The 24,313-nt window shown below is 43.0% G+C and overlaps 1 protein-coding gene across 1 annotated transcript; it reads right to left on the reverse strand.

The window, feature by feature from the left end:
- Positions 1-2,645: 2,645 nt before the first annotated feature.
- LOC107377390 (solute carrier family 2, facilitated glucose transporter member 4) lies at positions 2,646-22,722 on the reverse strand. The gene is made up of 11 exons (XM_054747795.2): positions 22,464-22,722; positions 18,892-18,987; positions 15,382-15,542; positions 9,261-9,385; positions 9,037-9,152; positions 7,374-7,536; positions 6,536-6,723; positions 6,343-6,447; positions 5,915-6,016; positions 5,621-5,824; positions 2,646-3,155 (listed from the first exon to the last, which is right to left on the reverse strand). The coding sequence occupies exons 1-11, from the start codon at positions 22,494-22,496 to the stop codon at positions 2,931-2,933; spliced, it is 1,518 nt and encodes a 505-aa protein (XP_054603770.2). The 5' UTR covers positions 22,497-22,722; the 3' UTR covers positions 2,646-2,930.
- Positions 22,723-24,313: the final 1,591 nt, after the last annotated feature.

Raw genomic sequence — 24,313 nt, forward strand, 5'->3', positions numbered from 1 at the left:
CTCAAACTGGAAACCAGGATTTCAAACCAGTCTAATTCTCGTTTACCTTCACGTATTTTATTTTATTTTTTTTTGCTTTTTCGATCCCTGTGCCTTTTTGTTTTCTGGTAAGTCCTGCTGTTATCGGGCTGAACCTTTCAAAACACATGCACTGCTCTCCCCTCCCTGCACACTCCTGTTGCTGTCACCCCTCCGACCACCTCCCATCTTCCCCTTCTAGTCCTGTTCTGTCCAGCTAGTGGTGTTTGGGAGAGTGGCGTGAAGGGTTACTGGTGGGTGTGTTTTTAGAAATCTTGAAAAAGGGAAAGAATGGACAATCTGCATTTTGGTCCCATTATTAAAACCCCTCTAAAGAACAATTTCTTTTTTTGACCATATGGGGTACATCAAGTAGCGTAGAGCAACCATTCTTGGTGTGTTTTTTTTATTTTATAAATCTTTTTTTTAAATTTGGTTCGAGGGGAAAACTGAAGCAGCTGGTGGTGCATAATGGAAATCCGTTAAGTTTGGTTGCCACCTGAATCAGTCTACTCTTCATCTCCTCAACTTGGGAAGGATTGATGGAAAACTTTCTTGAGTTGTATTCACGCTTCTGTTTGGAGGGGATTATGTGCAATGTACAAATGTTGACAAATAAATCATGTTGGCAAATCTCAGGGCTGTCTTATTAGAAAACTTTGCTTTGATGCATTCTTGTTTAAAATGCACATGTACCAGTAAATTAGTTTTATGGCACTTATATGTCCACAGCATAGGTTAAGCTATCAACACAAGTCTCTAAAACGGATGACACGTATCTCGCCGCAGTTTAAGATGACTAATCAGATTCCTGAGAGAATTCTAGTCTTGATGTGCAGTCCGTCGGCTGAAGATGTTAAGAAATAAAGCCTAGGCTACTTAAGAACCTTACACCAAGATGTCAACCAACACCAGATTAAACAACATGCATCAAATATATGAAAATTGTGTTTGGAACATATTTGACCATTTGTGGGAGTAAAAACTAATGCCTGTCACACCTAAAACCTGTACCGAAAAATCTGTTAAAATTTCTAAATCACTGACTGGATCCTGCACATTTCCAGTTAAGATTTTAACTATTTCAAACTTTTGCCTGCTGCCATAAAGCAGTGACGTTTTTAGCCTGCTCATGCGTGTGTTTATGTTGGCAAAATATTCTGTGAACAGCTTTACGACAAAGTTCTCCCTTTTTCCCAATACATTTGCAGTGGCGAACCGAAAGCCTGCCATGCCGGGGGAAACAAAATGGCGCTAAACACCAGCCGCTGTTTTGAAAGTCCCACGTCTTGTGACTTCAGATGATGTTTTTCTTTTTGGGACTCTGGTAGTTTGTCCTATAGTTGAAGTGGTAGCAGCTGGCTGTTTCTCCTCTGTTGAGCGGAGAACCTCTCATACCAGTGGTGTTATGTTGCTAAATACGTGAGTGTAATGAATGGAGGACTCAGGGAAGCGCAGCAGTTTGAGAACGACAGTCAGATGGTCCTATAGATGTCTTGCGTCCAAAATGTGTTATTGGCAGATGTTTTTAGACAAACTTGAGAACCAGGTTAAAGAGACAATGTGTAGTTTTTACCATTAATTTCTGGAAATATCCTTCAAAATCAATTAAATTATGCCCAGTTGTTAAATTTTTGTTGTAACATAACCATAGAAATAAGGTCTAAAATACGTGGGACCGGGTCAAAGTCTCTGGGGGATGGCATGTTTCCTGCTACGGGAGCCGTGAGGACAAAATGCATTTACTGATTTGTAAAAAATGGTTGCAAAACTTTTGTCATTCTTAATGTTTTACATTTACCTCTTCGCTTGTTGCCAGTGATGAAAGGGAATCTGATGTGCTTGTTATTTTGCTAAAGTTTGCACTCCCCAAAGCTTTTTGACCCTAATGGGCATCCTTTGGTAAGGTCTTGCTCCAACACAAGAACACTGCTTGCTTGCAGCCCCCTATCGCCAGAAAACATACACACTGTCACTTTAACCTTTTTAATTTTTTTAAATCTCCACAATATATTTATAGCTATACTATGTTAAAACATTAAGAGGCATGGAAAATGCTTTAGGCTAATTTGTTTTCCAAATTTGCCATTGCAGCTTCAATTATTGCATGCACACCTACAACTGATTAGTTTCTGAGTCTTATTGGTTCAAGATGACTGCCACTACCTGTTGACAGTGGCAATTACAAAAATGGCAACAATGCACTAAGATTTTATAAGGTAGTAGCTGAGTCAGTCGCAACATAAGAGTGCTGGGAGGTTTTGGAAGATTTTGCAAAATAGCACGAGATAATGCAAGGTTTAACCAAAACATCAACTCCATCATTTCCCTACAAAAGATAATCTTAGATAAACATCTAAGTTCATTCCTTCAGTTACTAGGCTTTTAATTACAGCAAGCATCGAGAGATTTGTGATAAATATGAAATGTGCTTCTTAAATCTATCATTGAGAATGTTCCCATCTTATGTGAAAACAGACTTCCTTCAGTGTCTGTGCCCCCAAACTCAGTAATCGTTGTTGTTTGTCTTGTTCATAAAGTGCTGGAAATCCAAAGTTTCTCCATCTTCGTCTGAATACTACAGCTGAGTAAAATCACCATGGAATAAAGTCTCCTTTCACCGCTAGTCGATGCCGCAGCAGTCTGGACAGTTTTTAATCAGACATTGCAGTCCTTCTCTCACCCACCGGTGTACAGCTGTTGAGGCTAAATTTAAAACCACTAATAATAAACTGTTGTGGTACCAGCCAAGGACAATTCCTAAAACATCCAAACGGTCACACACTCCCTAACACTGCTTTGGCACCACAATCTACAAGAATACAGGGACAGATCTCAGAATACGTCAGAAACACAGTTTAGAGTACAAAGTTCATCTCAGCTTGCTTTCAGTTCAGTTTTCATTTGGCACTTCAGTTGATGCCATCCTCCCCCAAGTAGTCAAGCTCCGTGCTGGGCTTCTCCAAGTCCAAGTCCATGTCAAGATCCATCATCCCTCCTGCTGAGCGCTGATTAAAGCTGGCTGCAATCTGGTCAAAGGTCTTTCCCCGGGTCTCCGGCACCCGGAGGAAGGTGAAGATGAGGAAGAAGAGAAGGAGGACTGCGAAAATCAGGAAGACATATGGCCCACAAAGATCCTGGGGAAGAATGGAAGACAAATTTGAAAGGTCTTGTTCACAAACCATGGAATACCTGATCCTTTTGAATGCAATTGGTCACTCTGACTTGTACGTGCAAGCTGAACGTGAAAGTTTTCTTCAACACTCATCACCTGCATTAGCCGCAGAAAGATAATAGATGGGGAAAGGCTTGTGTCAGAAAAGGGTCTCATATATGTAAAAGGGAAAATTAGTATTCATGGCCTCAACCCACTTGGACTCGTGACTGCAGAAAGGTGTAAAGAGAGCAGAGCAGAGATGTGTCAGTCGCGAACGAACCTGCTCTAAGAGCCGGCTCTATGAAGTGAACGACGGGAGCCGGCTCGTCATTCACTACGTTTACATGCAGCCAATATCCGGGTTATGATCGGGTTAAGGTCCGTATTCGGGTTTCTGAGTTGATCAGAATAACCCGTTTACAAGCACAAATAGAAAGATTTACCCCTAACTTGCATAACCCGATTTAAATGCGGACGTTGGGGTAGCGTCAGGACGTATGGACTACGTTCAGACGCAATACGCGTCATTTCCGGTTCTTCTTGTTCCGGTATCCATGAAAACAACAACATGTTTCCCAGTTCGGAAGAGATAGCGACCGCGTTTGTTTGCGCTTTAGTTTCGTCACTCCAAAAGTGTGGTGCTGTGCCGCGACTCGCCATTTTGCCCCCAACTTGTTGTTTACTTCCGGTGTTCTGGCGCATACAAGACGTCTCGCTACTCAAAAGACCAAGATTCCTTGCGAACAGAGCATGTGCAGAACACACGCTTTGATGGGGATATCCCGATATGCGTTTACACAACCAAACATTCGGGTTAGAAAAGGGTTACCCCAGGTGTAGTAACCGGGTTTTTAAAAACCCGGTTATGAGCATATCTGGGGTTTTGGCGGTGTTTACAAGGACCTGCGGAACCGGGTTATTGTGAATATTCGGGTTTTAAAAGGGTTACTGGCTGCATGTAAACGCACTGAGTGGGAGCCATCAACCCCCCCCCCCCCCAACCCCCCGCCCTGGTGAAAGCCACAGGTCAACATGTGTAACTGCGTGTCCAGACTAGAGCCCTGCACTGGAGCCCGACGGCCCGAGTGTCAGGCTTCGGGCCAACGACTGTGTAATTACCTTGGACACGGCCCGGCCGGGCGCCTTTATTTTTAATCAAATTCATAAAAAAAAACTGAAACACTTGAACGCAGCAGCACCTGCCTGCTTCTCACGCACCGGCACCCGTTAGCTCAGTTAAGGTCTGTGTGGTTTATAATATAAACGAATCCTCAAACTGCTGATTGAAACATGCGCCCCTATTCTAACATGCCATTTTATGTCCACTTTGATGTCAGAAACCATTCGTTTATTCTCATGAAAACGGCAGCATTCTGTTTTTCTGTGAATAAATTCGCTCTGCAGTTAAAAAATACAGCATTCATTGCTGGTTTATTTCTAACTGGAGAGAGCATTTTCAGAGCGGCAGATAAAATTTACAAACGCTAGATTAACTGGGGGCGTTTATTTAATCAGCCGCTCTGAAAATGCGCTCTGCAGTTAGAAAATTAGAACGCTGCTTTTTTTCCTAATTGCACACGAGCGCTTTTTCAGAGCAGAGTAAATTTACAAACGCATCCAATTAATATAGTGTTCGTAAATTTCATCTGCTGCTCGAAAAATACACTCTGTTACAAAAAAAAGCTGCTTTGATGCTGTTTTTCTTTCTTTTCTTTTTCTTTTTTTTACTGCAGAACGCTTCCCACAGATAATTAGAAGGCTGAGCATTCTGTCACGCTAAAACATTATGAAAGGTTAAAAAAAAGTCGGGCTCGGGTCGGGCCAGGGAATCCTGAAAACCTTTTCGGACCGGGTCGGGCTGGGGCTCCACCCCCTCGGGCCGGGCCGGACACGGGCTCAGATTTTTGGCCCGTGCAGGGCTCTAGTCCATAAATCCATATAAATGATAAATATTTGATATATTGCATTTTTTTACATTAGTAAATCATTTTACATATAGTTTAGCATTATTTTGGTTATAATTATACCCTACGCAACAGAAAATCAGAGGAGCCACTTGGGAGCCGAAAGATCCGGCTCTTGATGAATTCCCATCACTAGAGCAGAGCGCATCTCGGCTAGCTAACCAATAGCATTAGCAACTCTGCAACATGGCTAAACACTTTCTGACTTGTGTTATTTGTGGCTATAAAACATCATTGCTGCATTTTTGACCAAGAAATAAGAGCAAACAAAGGCAGCGTTGCTAACGTTGCTGTTAGCCAATCAGAGGCGAGATGCTTGCATATCTTGTAAAATAAATGAGTTGTGAAACAGGAGCGGCAGAATGACTCTAAAAGTATTAATTCATACTAGAGACCACAGCATATTGTATTTTAATGAGACATTTGATTGCTAAAATACACACTTAAAACAAACAACTCACTGGGAAAGGAAGCTACTTACTGCCACATATTGAAAGCCCATGCCAATGATGAAGTTGGCGGTCCAGTTGGAACAGCCTGCCACAGCCATGGCAGCCGGCCTCGGACCTTGAGAAAACAGCTCAGCTACAAAGAACCAAGGGATGGGGCCTGGGCCCACCTCGAAGAAGGCCACAAAGCCAAAGATGGCCAGCATGCTGATGTAGCTCATCCAAGGAACGCTGTCCTGTCAAATGGAAGAAAGCAGGAGTTTGTTCGGGTTGATGATCCTGGTAGATAAAATATTTAGCACGACAAACTCAAAGCTGTCACTTACTAGCAAAGCTAGTGCTATAGTCATAATGACGGCACAAACACACATTCCTCCCAGTCCCAGCATGTGAAGGGTGCGCCGGCCCATCCTCTCCACGAGGAAAAGCTGTTCACATAAAACAGTATGATGGTGCTAACAGTGATTTTAGTACATTTAGAAACATTGTCACTAATTCGGTTTCTATATGATACTGAAATTTCTTGGCACGGCAAATTAAACATGGCAGCGGCTCGTGAAAGTGGGTTAGCAGCCTCCACCTGTCTTATCTGCTGTTTGATAGATAACGGAGTTAAACACTGAAAGAGACACACTTATTGATCCACCGCAGCACAAAAGCTGTAGCCCTGTAGACTTTGATATGGATGCAAGCTTTTAAAGCTCGTGAGGATGGGGCCATGGATTATAGTCAAAAGCACGTTGAGATCGCTCACCGACACCACAGTGAAGGCACAGTTTACTGCTCCTGCTCCTATAGTGGCATAGACCGGACTCTGGACTCCCGCCTTCATGAAGATACTGGTGGAGTAGTAGAAAATCTGCAGGAGGAGGTCAAGCAGGTCAAGTCACAAAAAACTGTGTACGGCCGTCTCTTTGTCGTTACCGACGAACAACTATTTAACTCACTGCGTTGACTCCGGAGAGCTGCTGGGAGAGCTGCAGAAGGATGGAGATGATGATGGGCTGGCGGTAAAGAGTGGAGCGGAAGAGCTCAGGGATGGAAACCTTCCTCTCCATGTCCATCCTCCTCTTCTCCTCCTTCATCTCCGCCAGCATGTCTCCCACCTCCTGCCGGCCCGTTAATCGCCTCAAGCCTGTTTCCAGTACGAGGAGAGATTTAGCCCACCGCATTTCTCTTTTGACAATAAAAGCAAAACCAACAATGTTACAAATGCAAACCAAAGAGCGTCATAATTAAGTGCTTTTTACATTTTTATGTGATTTAACCTCCCGAGACCCAAATGTGCATTTGCTGTGATTTAAAAGAAGAAAAAAAAAACACTTCCAGCCGTTATAGATTAGTCGACTCATAAAGGTGGAAAAATAACAGTAAAAATTAATCTTTAAATTAAATAAAAATGTTGACAAACTTCTGAAAAAAGAAAAAAAAATGTAAACTTAAAGTCAATATCAAGTGTCTCTAAAAAAAAAAAGGTTTACGTTGAAGAGAGTAAAATATGGTGCATGAAGTCAATGTCCACATATGTGGTTCAGGTTATTTGGGATAAAGTAAAAGTTTAAACTATAAAGGCAAGTGTTTCATCATTGAGCTCTACCGTTTTAACAGGATTAGTGCATGCTGGTGCAGAACTTCTATACTATAGCCGGTAAGTGACAATTTTATTGCTAGTTTTTGGTTGACTGTAAATCTTCTTGACACGTTTTTGAATTTCTCCTCAGAGAGAGGTTTGGTATGATCAAAAGCCAACATCTAAGACGTGTGGAGTTTTTCAACAACTCTCACCTCTCTTGGCAAGGTGCTCTTGGCTTCGGACGATGTAGAGGAACCGAGGACTCTCGGGGCAGAACGGCAGCAGACCCATCTGAAGTACAGTCGGTACGACTGTCAAACCCAATAGAACGGGCCACAAGTCGTCACTGCCAAGCAACGACTCCAGACCCAGGACCTGCAGGGAGAGGTCACGTATATTAGTGATTTGACCTGCTCGGTGGGATGAGCGTCCACCGCTGAGGCTGGGAGACTGTGGGTTCAAATCCACGGTTGGGTCATACCAAAGACTCTTCAAAATGGGACCCAATGCCTCCCCCTTTGACACTCAGCATTAAAGGGTTCGATTGGGGGGGTTAACCACCAAACAGTTCCTGAGCGCGCGTGTGTCTGCAGCTCTCCTCTTCCCCAGGAGATGGGTCAAAGGTGGTGAAAATAATTTCAGCAGAGTGTGACAACTAATGGGCCTTTAACTTTAATTATGAAGTAATTATATACGAGTAGAGCTGGGCGATATGGCCTAAAATCAACATCACGATATATTGAGGATTTCACCTCGATAACAATGAACGGACGATGCTGCCAACCTACACACAACTTTTCATTTTTTTTATTATCAGATTTGTTGACCCGGGAAAAGTGATCTCAACAAGGGTCAGAAATGTCCCTTTATTGCCCAGCCTTATATATATAAGTAAATAATTAATATTCTGTGTCAAATACATACACAAACACATTAATCTACAGAACATTTATAGATATGATCTAAAAGGTTTAGGCAACAGAACAGTAGGGGGAGCTCCCGCTGTGTGCTTGTGAAAAGATTAAAGGAGGAAACTAAAAATGGAAAGTCTCAAGACTGTCCTCTCCACTCTTGATTCAAGTAGAAAGATAATGATAAATGACACACTTCTTTAGCTCCTTTCAGAGTCAATCGACTCCAAAGGGCTTTACACTAGTCTGTCATTTATCCACTGGTATCCACATTGTAGCCACAGCTGCCTTGGGGCATTCTGACAGGGGTGAGGCTGCAGGGTGCGGGCGCCACTGGTCCCTCCGACCACCACCAGCAGGTAAGGGTGTCTTGTCAAGCGGCACAACAGCAGCCTTCTCTGCCGGGATTGATCCTGCAACCCACTCCACCTCCTGAGCTACTGCTGCACCAGGGCACACACGTCCAAGAAAGGTAGCAGAGTGTGAACGTGAGGGTGAATTAGTAATTGATTCTTTACAGTGGGCTTTGGGTTTCTAGGGGTAAAAGTGCTATATAAATGTTATCCATTATTATTATTATTATTATTTTGGATTGTTAAATAGCAAGTAAGAAGTAGCAGGAAGTCCTGAGTCAAGCCCCAAACGTGTCAGAACAGATCATCTTCAGGAATAGTGCTTATTAAAAGATGTATTCATTAGACGGAACGAGCAGCAAACCCAACGGCACCTGATCACGAACAAATGAGTGCTGATGCCACGTTTCACAGTAAATGAAACGTTTTGTGCCTACTTTGCAAGTTTTAGGATTTTTGGGTCAACACGCTCGAAAAACAACAGAAATCGCGAGTCATCGGTGTCAAAGTCGATCCCTAAGTCTTGGTGGTGATTTCTTCATTCGGGTCTAAAGCCACAACCATTTCAATCCACGTCATGTGACATAAGTTCACACCTTTGCTTATCATACCTGTGCTATGAGAATCCCCGTGACTATAGCCAGCTGGTGCAGGGTCCCAAGTGCACCTCGAAGACTGGTAGGTGCAATCTCACCGACATACATTGGTGTCAAGCCAGAGGCGAGTCCTGTGGTAGAGGAAGAATACCGATGAAACACACAAACCTGGCATGACGGTGGAGTTAAAATGTGAGATGGTTACAAAATGATCAGAGACTAAAGACTGGACAGCTCACCACAGTAAGCACCGATGATGAAACGCCCCAGGATCATCATCTCAAACGACTGGCAAAGCTTGGACATTCCCATGAGACTTCCACCAACAAAGGCAAACAAGTTGTTTGCCAGCATGGCTTTCCTCCTGGGAGACACATGGAAGAGCGGGAATGTGGCTCAGTGGTAATCCTTTTTGATGCGTTAAAACGATTCAGTGAGGACAAACTACCATGCTATTAAGTCTGACAACTGGAAGGAATTGGACTGACTGATGGAATGGGCGGGGCTGACTCTGGTGCAGCTCCACCTTCTGGTGCAGCTCCGCCTTTGTGGTTCTGCAGCACCACTTGGGTTATTTAGGGTCTGAAGAGTGCCTTGACAGTGTTTTAGCCACTAGGGGCAGCATCATAGAGACCAATGAAACAATTCCAGAGCATCTGAAACAAGACATCCTAAAAATGCTTTCCTTTCCCATTGTGCTCATACATGAAGATAAGTTTGGTGTCCACTCACTCTGCCCATTGCTGACAAGTTGCACAGAAGATAAATAATGAGTTTTTGCAACAACATTGTTGTTATTCTTTAACAGAGTCTCATTTAGGAAACCACTGATCGCATCGTCTGCTCTGATTTATTTAGTCAGTATTCTGGGGTGCTCATCTTTTGTTTGAGGTATGCCAAGCATGCCAACACCTGCGGTAAGTGTATCACTGTCCGATATCTCTCTTACACAAATCCATAGAGAGTAGTTTTGAATTCCATGTTGAGGATAACAGTGGACTCAACATCATTTGGGAAGATTATTGAGTCATTTATTAAAACCTGTTGAACAACATAACACTGTAGGTTCGTACCTATTTCAGGCATTATAATGAAGTATTTTAACTTTTCCCTAAATAAATGACTTTAAAATACCATGACTGGTCTGTATCTGTGGAATTACACATGTTCTGATTTTTAATGTTACGGTTATAATTTCTAACTGTGACTCAGACACAGAGGGGCATTTTATGTGCAGCGGATAAAACACATCTGTCTGATGAGCAAATATGAAAATGCATTTGAATGACATTTGAATTGTCATCAGAGCGCACATGCAGGCCTGCTTCCCATGGCAACTTTGCATTTTGTAAACAAGTGTCCTAAATGTTTTGGTGACCATTGCTTTTACGTTAGTTTTCACAAAGCATTGTGGGATATTTTCAGTCTGACTGACCAAATTGACCTCTTCAATTTAATGATTTGTCTACATCGAAATTCCTGATTCGAATAAGATTAACTGATTAACAGACCTCTGCAGAGCTCAGTGACCTGCTGAACAGATGATTCAACCATTGAATCAGATGTGTTAGAGCAGAGAAACAACTAAAACATGCCGTATGGGGCCCTAAAAAACCAGGGCTGAAGACCCCTGGTATAGACTGTTACCTGCTCACACACCCAAATTGAGGTTTAGTTTCCTGAACCACTCATTGTAGCCTTATGACCAAGTTCTCCACCAAGAAAAGGATATTTTTCATCACCAAATGTTTGGTGGTTTGGAGGTGTTCCTCTGGGAAGATGGTTTGGCACCATTCTTTATTCATGGCTGTTCTTAGCTTAAACCAGTAAACCTCAACTGGCAGCCTGCGGGCCACATCCGACCCGCCAGGCCTATGCACCCAGACCCCCAACCATTTGGGCCCCAACACCCCCCGATTGGGGTACTTTGAAGTTTAGCAGCAAAATTCATGTCCCAAATATCAATAATTGTTTATGTTCTCCAAACAGAACTAAAACTACAATCAAAACGGTTTAGATAGAAAAAGAAAGCCATGTTAAATATGAATGAATTAAGTGTGTTAAGGTGGAGAAACGAGGGCCCGGGCGGGATTCAATCCCCAGACTCCCGGGTGAGAATCATGCGTGCACAGGCAGTTTTACCATTAGGCATAGGTAGGCGGCCGCCTGGGGCCCCCTTTTGTTGGGGGGGCCCCTAGCCCTGACCGCCGGCACCCCTCTGTTAATGCCACAATATTCTTATTACCAACCTGTGGCCGCAGACGGGATTGGACATGTGCACTTCTCATTACCATAATTCCTGAACCGTTCAAGATATCATTAAAATTCCAAAAGTGCTGAAAAGATTAAAAATGGGGCCTTTCGTGCATATACAATACATTACGGTAGCCACCGGGACTCCCTGTCTTGAGCGCAACCAATCACAACACATATTCAGAGACGTGCTGAGTTTTTCATCCAAAATGCTCCGTTTTATAACTTTTGAACGGCTGGTCAGATCCAAATAATTCCAACGGTTCCTAAAAGTACATAAAAGCAGCTTCCCAAGAACTATAGCATGAAGCAATCAGAGTTAGGGAACATATCGCTACGAGGGGAAATCCTGCTGTACAGCCTGATTGAAACGGAGCGCAGCGCCGCGGTGAAAGCGGATAACGGAACGGGGAAGCTAATCAGCATAAAAAGCCAGCATGAAATTATGGAAATGCCTCAAAGAAAATCAACACGATCTATTAGGTGTCCCAGAAGGCTTATATCTGAAGACAGTGACCACGAAGAAGGACAGATCTCCAGTGAACCAGGATATGAACGTTTGTACAGTCTTTATTTTTTATTGTTTTATTTGAACAACCCTCGACTATTTGCTAATTGTAAGATTCAGCTTCATTCCAGCATTACTTATCTTTTCACCATAAATAATTATTTTTGCTTAAACAAATGTTTTTGGTATAGCAGTGCACGTGTGCCAGAGAAGAACCCCATGGCAGTGTGAGGTGTGCAGGACTCTGCCTGCAGCTGGAGAGAAGCTTCTTCAAGGTCTACCACATCAAATAAAAACGTCTGAAAGTTTACAAAAATAAATGGTCTTAAAAACTGCTAAAAATGATACCATGGTCCAAACTTTTTTAAGAATAGATGCATTTCAGTTCAAAGTTTAAATTGTTTGCCCAGTAATTTATAAGTTCCTGTTCGGTAATAAATGTAAAAAATCCAAATCCGTTTTTTGCTTTTTTCACTTTTGAGCTGATTTTTTAAAGGCTGTAATAGAAATAAATTCTAAATAGAAGAAGAACAAGAAGAAAATATCATTTCTATAGCGCCTGTCAAGATAAAAAATCACGAGGCGCTTCACAAAAACAAAAAATGTAAAAATATAAAAAAGCATTTAGAAAATGTATTTAAAATGAGCAAAAATAGGCAATTGGGATTTAAAAGAAAAAATGTTAAGAGAGAGAGAGAGAATAGGAAAGAGGGAAATCAGTGGATCCTGAGGAAGGTGGAATAGGTGGGAAGAGCAGAATAAAGAGAGAGTGGTGAAGAAGGTCATCCAAAAGCCAGCTTGAACAAGTGAGTCTTCAGCTGCTTTTTAAAGGAGACCACTGAGTCCACTGATCTCAGACTCAGGGGGAGAGAGGTCCAGAGTCTGGGGGCCACAGCAGCAGATGATCTGTCACCTTTGGTCTTTAGCCTGGTGCTGCACAACCAGTAGGCTTTGATCACTGGACCTCAGGGACCTGCTGGGGGTGTAGGGACTGAGAAGATCACCAATGTAAGATGGTGCTTGTCCATGTAAGGCCCTATAGACCAGAACCAGGATTAAGAAATGAACCCTAAAGTTGACTGGCAGCCAGTGAAGCTGGAGGAGAAGCGGCTTCACGTTTCTTTTCGTGAAATGTTGAAGTGGTTTGGAAATACAAACCACACACTGAAAGCTGAGGTTGTTCTGAAAAAAGGAGAGAGTTACACACACTTTGCACTTTTTATTACAATTTTACAGCCATAAGAATAAAAAAATACCAGGCGGCCCTGTTATAATGATGGTCATAAGAGGGTTATTAAGACGGCGATGCACAAACAGGAAGTGATTGGTAGTCATTCCACTCCAATCCAGTTGGTGGCGGTAATGCACCAAATTGTTGTTTGCCAAGTGCCATAAGACCACAAATAAGAATAAGAAGAGAGGCGGGAGCATTCGTAACAAACGCAAAGTGGTAGTCAAAACATTAAGCATGAAATGGAGTTATCCTAGTGGCTCCAATAAGAGAAAGAAGCAGCTTGCTTCATAAAAGCTTTTATCTTCACTTCTGAAAGTGACGTCGTTTTTTGATGTAAAAAGCAGAAAGGAAAAACAATGGAAAATGTTTAAAGGGAGGAAAACATAGACCAAAATGGAAAATAGAAAAAAAAACTAAGGCTAAAGCACAGGAGCACTGACAGGAAGAAGAAAGCAGAGCAAATATTGAAAGTGCTCAAAGGGAGGGAAATACAGGAAAAAAGAGGACTAATAAAATGGGAAAATAACTCATGTCAGAAGAGGGGAGAGTTTCGCAAATCCAGTTAAAGGGAAGATTGTCGAAAATTTAGTCTAAGGGGCCCCATGTCTGTGTTCGCCTTGGGCCCCCAAATTGCTAAATCTGCCCCCGCATGCGTGCTTACCAGTCAGCCAAAGGGACATCCCATTGGCCATGTGGCCAGGGCACATGATCAATTAGGACACTGTGACAGGATGCTCACACTGCCACATCAGATACAATAATACTTGAACTTTATTTTTGAAGAGCACATGGCCCTCACGGTGTCTGCTGGAAAAAACTTTTGCCCTTAATGGCACCATCTAGTGGCTGACAAGTAGGCTATATCACACAAACAATTTCTCCTTCAGATTTTTTTTAAGATGGCGACTTCACGTTTCTAGTTTATAAATGTGCTACTGCAGCCGACAAGCAGAGCTAAAACACGTTGTTTTACGAGTATTATTCTCATGTCCTTTTGTGTTCTCATATATTTATATTTTAGAGACTTGTCTGAAAAGTTCATCAGCTCTGCATCCGAGGTATTCCTTAAATTTGAAGCGTGTAAGCGGTAGTCTGACGCTATTGGTTAGTTCTGGTCGGTGCTCAGTTTCCTATTGCACGCTTTTAGCAAAACAAAAACAAAAAAAGACGTATTGCTTACATCACATCACAGTACATGCAAGATAATCACTTTTACAGATTTCTGAAAAATCTTCCATTATCTCTGAAAGGAAAAAACTCCGGAAAGACACTTTAAACCATCATGAGTCCACTGTTGGTAGGACAGGGGATTGATAGGAGCACTTACATTTACTTTGTCCTTCTACCAGATGCCTCAAAAGGAAAGAGTCCTCAGTTGACAAATACCTGGACCTTTACCAGGGTATCGGTATGTTTAATGGATTTTGTAGAAGGTAAAGAAGGACGTTGCAATTAATCTGATCATCCATCAGCAATCAGCCAACTTTGTCACAATTAATTTTTTTGTAATTCTCAAATGATACAGATCCCATGTTGGAGAACAAGTGTCACAAGAGACTAGAGGGGCATCTGCTTTGACTTCAGAGGTCACAGAAGTGGCATCGGCTCAGTTTAAGGGGAACATTTGTCCTGAGAGGGACTTGACCTCCATTCTTGACCTATGTGGACCTATTGACTCTGGTTCTGGCAGGAACATCAGACTCCATGAAGATTCTGTCATGAGGCATTCATTTGTCTTAAGACTGAAATAGTGAAATCTGTTATGGAAAGTGTCATGATAGAGTTTTGGACCTTGCATTTGGCTTTTCTTTGTTGTTATTTAGCAAAAGTCAATGTTAAAGTTAAAGTTAAAAGTTAAAGTCCCATTAGTTGTCACACACACTGATGTGTGTGCGACATTTGTTCTCCGCATTTGACCCATCCCCTGGGGGAGCGGTGGGCTGCAGACACAGCCGCACTTGGGAACCATTTGGTGGTTTAACCCCCCAATCCAACCCCGTAATGCTGAGTGTCAAGCAGGGAGGCGTTGGGTCCCAATGTTTGTTTATTATTACGTGATTTCTTCACTCGTTCATCAGATCCCACAATTCCTACCATTCAATGATGGTTTCCTTGCCCTTTTGATATGTTGTTCTATTTAGATTCAAACTTTACAACCTGTCAATTTGAAAAATGAGCAAAATGTATATTTTGTATTTTTGTTCCATGGAAAAACACTGTCTAGGTTTGCTTGAACACCAGCTACACATCTGCAGACAGGTAGAAACAGGTTCTCAGAATTTCATGTCAAAACTAAAAACAAATGAGACCCGGTGAGACGGAGGTAAACATGTTTCCATCCGTGCAGCAGATCTTGTTTTCTTACCTTCCCAGCCACTCTGAGATGAAACCCACACAGAAGGAGGAGAACATGCCCCCGATAGAGAAGATGGCGACAGAAAGTGACCAGAGGGAGGTGAGGGTCCCTGTGGGGATGGGTTCTCCATACCGGTGCACCCATGTTGCGTTGTAGTCCTCCTCAATGATCTGCAGATAAGCCTAAATTAGTGTCTAAACTACTACAGTGGACATTTTAAATCTCTATTCATGGTGGATTTTTATGTTTACGGCAGATCAAATGGCTTCAAATTGGACTATTGCTTTAGGATACATGTGTTAAATGAAGTTGACAAACTGCAGAGAACGTAACTCAGAATCCTCAGATTTGTTTCACTCAGCCACTGGTGGTAGTTTGAGATGCAGTAACTCAAGATGGTCACAGTCTACTGAAGTTAGAAGACACAAAAATAACCGTAACTCTGCCAGTTTTTCTCATACTGACTTCAGCTGTGGTGTGTTAGCAGCTGAGCTGAGTCCTAACCAACACATACTCCAAACTCAAGAGCCTGATTTAAAACTTCCCCCTTAAATCCTTGAGTTGTCTTAAAAAAACAAAGTTTAGTAAAAGCGTTCAGAAATTAAACCCAATTCAAGATGGCCATCCTAGCTAAATCACCTTAGTAGACTCAAAAAATCAGTTTGATCTAAATCGGCCAGAAACAGCTCAAATGTCACGGTTTGTCAGCAAAGGGTTAGGTTAGACTAAAACTCTGGCTTTGAAGGCAACGGGTGATGTACATCCTTTCAAGGGACGCCTGACCTAGGAAGTCCGACTACTTTTTTACCTCCAGTTTAATGGAACAGCCAAACCAAACTATCTGATAACACATCAGCTGCCATTCTTGTTTCTTGTAATCAAAGATCAGCAGCTGCATATAACCAGGACCCGTTCCCATTCACTCCCAGAAAGGCTCTTAACTTTTCACAACATAGAGATCAAGCAGTTACAGTGCGTGTAAGTACTGATACTTTGCAGAACTCTATGCATGCAACACCAAGGCCCTGACAATTCATTCTAGTGATTTATGACACATTTTTACACTCAGTATCCACGCATGCCACTGTAACACAACATATGGCTGCAACATGAGCAGCAGCGAAATTTATGTTCAAAGCAACTCAGACCTTTAAAAATCACATGCCTCCATCTATTTATACTGTACTGACTGTACAGAACTGCACAGACATTTTAAACTACACCGCTTCATCGGGAAAAGTTTAAAAGTACCGGGCCTAAATAAATAGGTCAAGTTTGAGCTAATAGCTAATAGGTTGTTCAAATAAAGTCGTATGGGTCAAAATGTGTAATCTTTGGTATTTTGTAAAAATTCAAGTAAATGCGAACAAATTGTGTCTCGTTGTGGTGGGCCAGTAGTGTCAAGATTCCATTTAGAAACTTATTTTCAAATGCTAAAATGGCCGCCTCAAATTTGGTTCCTAGCTAAGGTTTCTGTAGTGAGCCTAGTTCAATGAATGAAAGCATGAATAAATATTATTTTTGGTCATTCTTAGCATTACAAGTGAATTCAGCTAAAGCAATGGGAACAAAATGTATTTTTGTGGCAGGCTTCTTGTAATGAAGTTATTGGGTCAGGGCTAGGGTTAGCTAACAAGAAACATGTTTGCTATGTTTTCTGATTCGTCTCAACACAATGGTGGCTCATACCTTGAGTTAGGGGAATGTTTATGCCTGAACAAGTCACAAATACAGGGAGTGCAGAATTATTAGGCAAATTAGTATTTTGTCCACATCATCCTCTTCATGCATGTTGTCTTACTCCAAGCTGTATAGGCTGGAAAGCCTACTACCAATTAAGCATATTAGATGATGTGCATCTCTGTAATGAGAAGGGGTGTGGTCTAATGACATCAACACCCTATATCAGGACAAACCAAGACGCAAAATAACTGCCCATGAAGTGAGAAAAGTCAAGCGTGCAGCTGCCAAGGTGCCACTTGCCACCAGTTTGGCCATATTTCAGAGCTGCAACATCACTGGAGTGCCCAAAAGCACAAGGTGTGCAATACTCAGAGACATGGCCAAGGTAAGAAAGGCTGAAAGACGACCACCACTGAACAAGACACACAAGCTGAAACGTCAAGACTGGGCCAAGAAATATCTCAAGACTGATTTTTCTAAGGTTTTATGGACTGATGAAATGAGAGTGAGTCTTGATGGGCCAGATGGATGGGCCGTGGCTGGACTGGTAAAGGGCAGAGAGCTCCAGTCCGACTCAGACGCCAGCAAGGTGGAGGTGGAGTACTGGTTTGGGCTGGTATCATCAAAGATGAGCTTGTGGGGCCTTTTCGGGTTGAGGATGGAGTCAAGCTCAACTCCCAGTCCTACTGCCAGTTTAGGGAAGACACCTTCTTCAAGCAGTGGTACAGGAAGAAGTCTGCATCCTTCAAGAAAAACATGGTTTTCATGCAGAACAATGCTCCATCACACGCGTCCAAGTACTCCACAGCGTGGCTGGCAAGAAAGGGTATAAAAGAAGAAAAACTAATGACATGACCTCCTTGTTCACCTGATCTGAACCCCATTGAGAACCTGTGGTCCATCATCAAATGTGAGATTTACAAGGAGGGAAAACGGTACACCTCTCTGAACAGTGTCTGGGAGGCTGTGGTTGCTGCTGCACGCAATGTTGATGGTGAACAGATCTAAACACTGACAGAATCCATGGATGGCAGGCTTTTGAGTGTCCTTGCAAAGAAAGGTGGCTATATTGGTCGCTGATTTGTTTTTGTATTGTTTTTGAATGTCAGAAATTTATATTTGGGAATGTGGAGATGTTATATTGGTTTCACTGGTAAAATAAATAATTGAAATGGGTATATATTTGTTTTTTGTTAAGTTGCCTAATAATTATGCACAGTAATAGTCACCTGCACACACAGATATCCCCCTAAAATAGCTAAAACTAAAAACAAACTAAAAACTACTTCCAAAAACATTCAGCTTTGATACTGAGTTGTTTGGGTTCATTGAGAACAGGGTTGTTGTTCAATAATAAAATTATTCCTCAAAAATACAACTTGCCTAACAATTCTGCACTCCCTTTAAGGAATTGATTTAAACATAGTCAAGAACAATCACAAGTATTTGAAAACCTTGAAAAATGTTAGTCAAAACCATTAAAAAATTACTCAAATCTATTTGAATATCTTCATGTATATGTAGATGTTCTTCAATATCCTTGTGACTTTGTGTCCAATAACTCAGGCGGACACTTCTTTTTCCTCATGTTTGTTTTCTAAATACAGCTGCAAGGAACAATGGAAAACAATGAGCCTTTTAAAAATGCTGCTTGATAAACAGAGATTTACAGTCAACATGGTCACACCAGTACCAGCTGTGATGTGGGCCCTTAATCTGGTGGCAACAATTTATTGCATTATGCTCAACTTTACATGCTGACTCCTTCTAATGGAATGTTTCCATGTTTGTAGAAACTTTTACTGACTACAGCCATTTTTTGTAGGGTCCCTTTACCTTCTGAGGTGCATTGATGACTCCGATGTTGTACCCAAATGTCAAAGATCCCAGAACGGCAGCGAAGACAGAAAGAGCAAGGGTTCCAGTCACTGTCTGGAGAGCAAAAAACAAAGAAGAAGACATAAAGATCAGAAGTAAATTAAACCGTGATGTTGGAATAAAGTAGCATTAACACTGGAAATTTTCTAATAAATCTATCAAACTACAAAACAGTACTCAATGCAAGTCTTGAGTCGTTAAATTTTGATTCCATGGAGCCAAACGTTTAACATGTAAAGTTCTATAAGTGGATAATATATAATATAATAATATAATATATTTTAATATAATTGTGTTTATTTAATTTAAACTTTTTAAAAGTTGGGGGGGGGGGGGGGGTAATGACACAGAAAAGTGTTTTATGGACTTTTCTTTGACTCAGTTTACAGTAATTAGACTTTTACATAATTTAAAGACGAGCTCCAGCATTGCCCCCCCCCCCCCCCCCCCTTTTTTTGCCTCTTTTACCGCTCCCCCCATGTAAAATGTTCTAGATCCTCCCCTGCCTGTTACTAAAGCCCCCTTCAGACAGGCCATGAAAAACGGAAATGTTCCGGACTCTGTCCGTGAGACCTTTATGTCTGAATACAAAGATCCGGATAACGTGTTCCGGAATTTATCCAGACAAAGCCCCTAGTAACAGGTCCGGACTTGTTACGGACAGGGTGGCTGCTTCAGACTGGTGATGTAGAGTTCCGGACAAGGGGGAGGGGGAGGAGGAGGGGACCGGGGGACGCTGTGCGCACCTAGATAGCCCGCTCCTGTAGCATGCGGCGAACCACGGCAGCTCGCCTTCTACGGTACCGTCTAGACGCACGACAGCGCGCTTCACACCGCTTCAGTGATTCCTTTAACCATTGAGCTTCATCATCCAGGTCTCTTATGCGTCTTCGTGTGCGCAGAATTATGCTTAAGCGCCTCGTGATTTTTTTATCTTGAGAGGCGCTATAGAAATGATATTTTCTTCTTCTTCTTCTTAACATGAGTCCGATTCTCTCTCCCCCCACCACCACCCCCCGCCACCGTCAGACATCTGGAACTTTTCCCTGCTGTGTGAACGCAGCCGAAAGGACAAGTTCCGGTACAAAAGTGGTGTGTCTGAAAACACAGTTTCGGTTAAAAACCGGATTGAATTGTCCGCAAATGTTCTAGGATGTCTATCTGAAAAGGGCTTAAGACACATACCGTATGCTTTCTCTTAAGCAGGGGCGTGTCCAGGGAGTGGCCTGGGGTAGCACATGCCACCCTTGCAATCTAACTGGCCACCCCAGGTGCCACCACACTAATTTACCTTTAAATAGGCTTTTCATTGTTCACAAAAGGCTTGGGGGTAAAACAAAAAAGCATAACCATTGGTGCCACCCATGCACAAAGTTGTGCCTCACCTGGGCCACCCCATTTTAAAAGATCTGGACACGCCACTGCTCTTAAGTAGAATATATGACAAAAATACCCAGATAAAACATTGTGGGACACAAAATAATGTTTTAGCACCAAAGGGGAAAAATATTTCTGAAGATCTAATTGCTGATAACTTGAGAATCAGCTGGGTATGCATCTCTCCAGTCCAGTTTCAGGTCTTAGCAAGGATTTGTTTTTCTTTTTCCAATGAAGTGAGTTTTAAACACAGTTAATCAGCTGTAGAGTATTTTTGCTTAGTTCTGTTTTAACCAGGGCTGCGCAGTGACGCAGTGGTTAGAGCTGTTGCCTTGCAGCAAGAAGGTCCTGGGTTTGATTCCCGGCCTGGGATCTTTCTGCATGGAGTTTGCATGTTCTCCCTGTGCATGCGTGGGTTCTCTCCGGGTACTCCGGCTTCCTCCCACAGTCCAAAAACATGACTGTTAGGTTGATTGGTCTATCTAAATTGTCCTTAGGTGTGTGTGTGTGTGTGTGTGTGTGTGTGTGTGTGTGTGTGTGTGTGTGTGTGTGTGTGTGTGTGTGTGTGTGTGTGTGTGTGTGTGTGTGTGTGTGTGCATGGTTGTTTGTCCTGTGTGTCTCTGTGTTGCCCTGCAATGGACTGGCTCTCTGTCCAGGGTGTGCCCTGCCTGATTACCCGTTGACCGCTGGAGATAGGCACCAGCCCCCCCACGACCCTACGTGGACCAAGCGGGTTCACACACACACACACACACACACACACACACACACACACACACACACACACACACACACACACACACAGAGGACATAACGCTCAGCCGCAAGCATTGCACAGAAAAATAGTTTTAATAGCAGCACAAGTCCAGAGAAAAGCCCAAAAGTCTTCAGATAGACTAAAACACTTTTTGTTAAAGTGTGGCAGCTTGCAAGTTTAATGTGAAAATATTAAAGGTGGTTTAAAACTTTTGCACGTTAGGAAGGATTTAAACAATTACATGTCTGTGCTCCCTCACACACTTGTATGTGTTGCACACCTGCAGTAACTGGGATTCTGATGAGAGACAGTCCCTGGAGCTGTCCATGAGCATGCTGGCTACTCGCCTGAACTTTAGCTGCCCTCTACTATTACCCATCAGACCACAGGCCCCTGTTTCCACGGTGACAGTAGATGAGATGACCTTGGGGAAATGACGTCCACCAGCTGGGTGAAGAGTTTAAATCTTAACTTCATAAATGACACGCACAATCTTGACCTCATGGTGACCTTTATGTGTTTGCCAGACACGTTTCTGGTCAAACTGGAAACTTTGATGCCATCGTGGCACAACAGCCCAGAAGAAGTGGCATGCCTCAACCTTGCCGTCTCCGGTAGAGCGCAATAGGCTATTTAGGTTTGAAAACACAAACCAGAAGGCTAGTGCGTGTGAAATGCACCGGTAAAAACCAGTTATATGCTCCATTTGCTCTGAGATACATTTCACTGAACACACACACACACACACACACACACACACACACACACACACACACACACACACACACACACACACACACACACACACACACACACCGACTGTGATTCCTTTGGTATCGGGAACTAATCAGTGCCTGCCTAAGGCTACTTGTTGGGCCACAGTGCTACTACCTTGCTCAATGGCAACCATAAAACACAACCTGCCTCCATAATGTAAAAGAACTTCAGAATCACAGCAGACTTTGCCATAAACTCGTCCAACTTTAGTTTGTTGGGGCAGATGGATGAGTTGTTGCCATGACATCACATATGAACGCTTGACTCTTGTAGATGATAGTAAAAGTCCAGAACTTATCTCTGATCTGTAAACTCAGATTATTTTCTCACTCAAGGTCAGGCCTTCGTTCTGTCTTTTGCAAAAACCTCTAACTACAGATCTGCGATGTTCTCACCTCTCAAGGTGCGGGCCATTTGAATTCTTCCAATGACAATGAGACTTATGTTCCTCCTTTATGCAACTTCATAATTATTTCTTCAGCTATTAAGCATTTTCTCATATTATTTAAATTTACAAGACAAATTAAGCATTTTCTTCACGATTTTATTGCGACAAACTCGTGCATAAAATGTTTCCAAAACGCGTAGCGCATAAACAAACCCTCATTCTTAAAATTACCTCCCCTCCGAGCTGCTGAAACCCGGCCGGCATGACTTTGACAGCTCCAGGCACCCGGTGGCAGATGGTAACAGATGCGTCTGGAGCCAAAAGGGGAAAACCGATGAAGTCCGGGTCAAAACTTTGGAGCGCAAAAAGACGCGCAGATGGACTTAAATCCAAAAAGTGACGTCCGGAGAGAGAACCCGGCCGTACAACAGAGTGTCCTTTCCTACTTTAAAGTTTGTGTTGTCCGCTCGGATAGAGTGACACTTGCGCGCACAAGTGCACGCGCTCCAGTGAGGGGAGGAGGAGGAGGAAGGGGCTCCCGCACAGCTATTGAAGTTCTAGTTCTGCGTTTTTGCACATTTATTATAATATCTTGTTATTATAAAACACAAAATAGTCAACCACTAAGGCATCAACTAAACTAGAGATTGTTTAGAGTTTAACTATGTGTGTACTTATCGTATCTTACGTGCAGAATACTTCAACCGTCATAAACTACTCCATTTGAACCATTTTCAACATAAAGCAGGAGCTGCATCCACCTTCTTGGCACAAAGTCGAGCTCATCTGTGATGGTCAGACTCCAGGGATGACTCTTGTCCTCGTGGCATAGACAGGGTTTCTAAATTGTAGTTCTGGCTAGATGCATATCTGGTTTGTTCACCAGTCTTCATGCCATAGCCTTCATCTGGAGTAGTTTGCAGGTAAGAGTGAAGCAGCCGACCTGACTCCACGTCCGAGGCCATGGATCATGGAGGGAGCGAGTCTTTGCCTCGTAGAAAAGTTCAGTTATTTTATTATTTTCAGTATTTGAAGTGAGAGATGAGCCGTCAGATCCGATCAGGGTTTTGTCTGCAGTAACGAGGACACCTCTCATGCAGGATTGTTGTTAAGTTACACATTTTTCTATATTCCAACCCTCTCCTGCAAGACAGAGACAAGAGGATCAGAATGGATAGATTTATACATGATGACAAAATGAGCTTCCTGTGGCCGTACTTAGGGGAGTTTTCCACCAGTACCTATTTAGAGCAACTCGGTTTGGCATTATTTCAAGCAGTTTCAACAGGTCACAAGTTGCAGCCCCTTTTTCAGCACCAAGCACACAGAGCCGGGCTGAAAACCTCAGAGATAGCTGGTCACTGATTGGGTGTGGGGTGGAGTCGCTGGTTGCTCCAGAGTTTTCTTCCTCGCTGCCTTTTCGAGTCTCTTCATTTGACAAAAAGCCACAAACTAAGCAGAATGCTCAACACCACCATCGTGTCCACCTGCTGCGTTGTAGTTTTGTGTCATGTACAGATTACCTGATGCTACTTCTAGAACTCAGGGGAACATCCCACCAGGACATGTCCACCCATGCAGCATGTTTTAGTTTGAACTGTTTCAACGCACCAGAATTCAATCAGCAGGTGATTAACAGAGCCTGATGAGCTGCTGCACAGGTGATTCGACCACTGAATCAAGCGCGATGAGGCAGAGGAACCCCCAAAACATGGTGGATGCCGGCCCTCCAGGACCAGGATTGGGCACCCCTGCCTTGAGCTCCCTTCAGACAGGCCATGAAAAACGGAAATGTTCCAGACTCTGTCCATAAGACCTTTGTGTCTGAATACAAACATCCGGATAACGTTTTCCGTAATTTAACTGGACGACGCCCCTAGTAACAGGTCCGGACTTGTCACGGACAAGGTGGCTGCTTCAGACTGGGGAAGTTGAGTTCCGGACAGGGAGGAGGAGGGGACCGGGGGACGCTGTGCGCACCTAGATAGCTCGCTCCTGTAGCATGCGGCGAACCTTGGCAGCTCGCCTCCTACGGTACCGTCTAGACGCGCGACGGAGCGCCTCACACCGCTTCCGTGATT

The sequence above is a fragment of the Nothobranchius furzeri genome, chromosome 2, assembly GCF_043380555.1.
Source record: "Nothobranchius furzeri strain GRZ-AD chromosome 2, NfurGRZ-RIMD1, whole genome shotgun sequence".
NCBI classification, from domain to species: domain Eukaryota; kingdom Metazoa; phylum Chordata; class Actinopteri; order Cyprinodontiformes; family Nothobranchiidae; genus Nothobranchius; species Nothobranchius furzeri.

What these genes read in the sequence shown, in the direction of transcription:
- LOC107377390 (XM_054747795.2), bottom strand. Translation starts at nt 22,496, where the DNA reads ATGCCGGCCGGGTTTCAGCAGCTCGGAGGGGAG. An exon ending in CGGGGATTCTCATAGCACAG is followed by an intron (nt 7,537 to 9,036) that starts GTATGATAAGCA and finishes CTCTCCCTGCAG; the next exon opens with GTCCTGGGTCTGGAGTCGTT. An exon ending in AGCTCTCCGGAGTCAACGCA is followed by an intron (nt 6,448 to 6,535) that starts GTGAGTTAAATA and finishes CTCCTCCTGCAG; the next exon opens with ATTTTCTACTACTCCACCAG.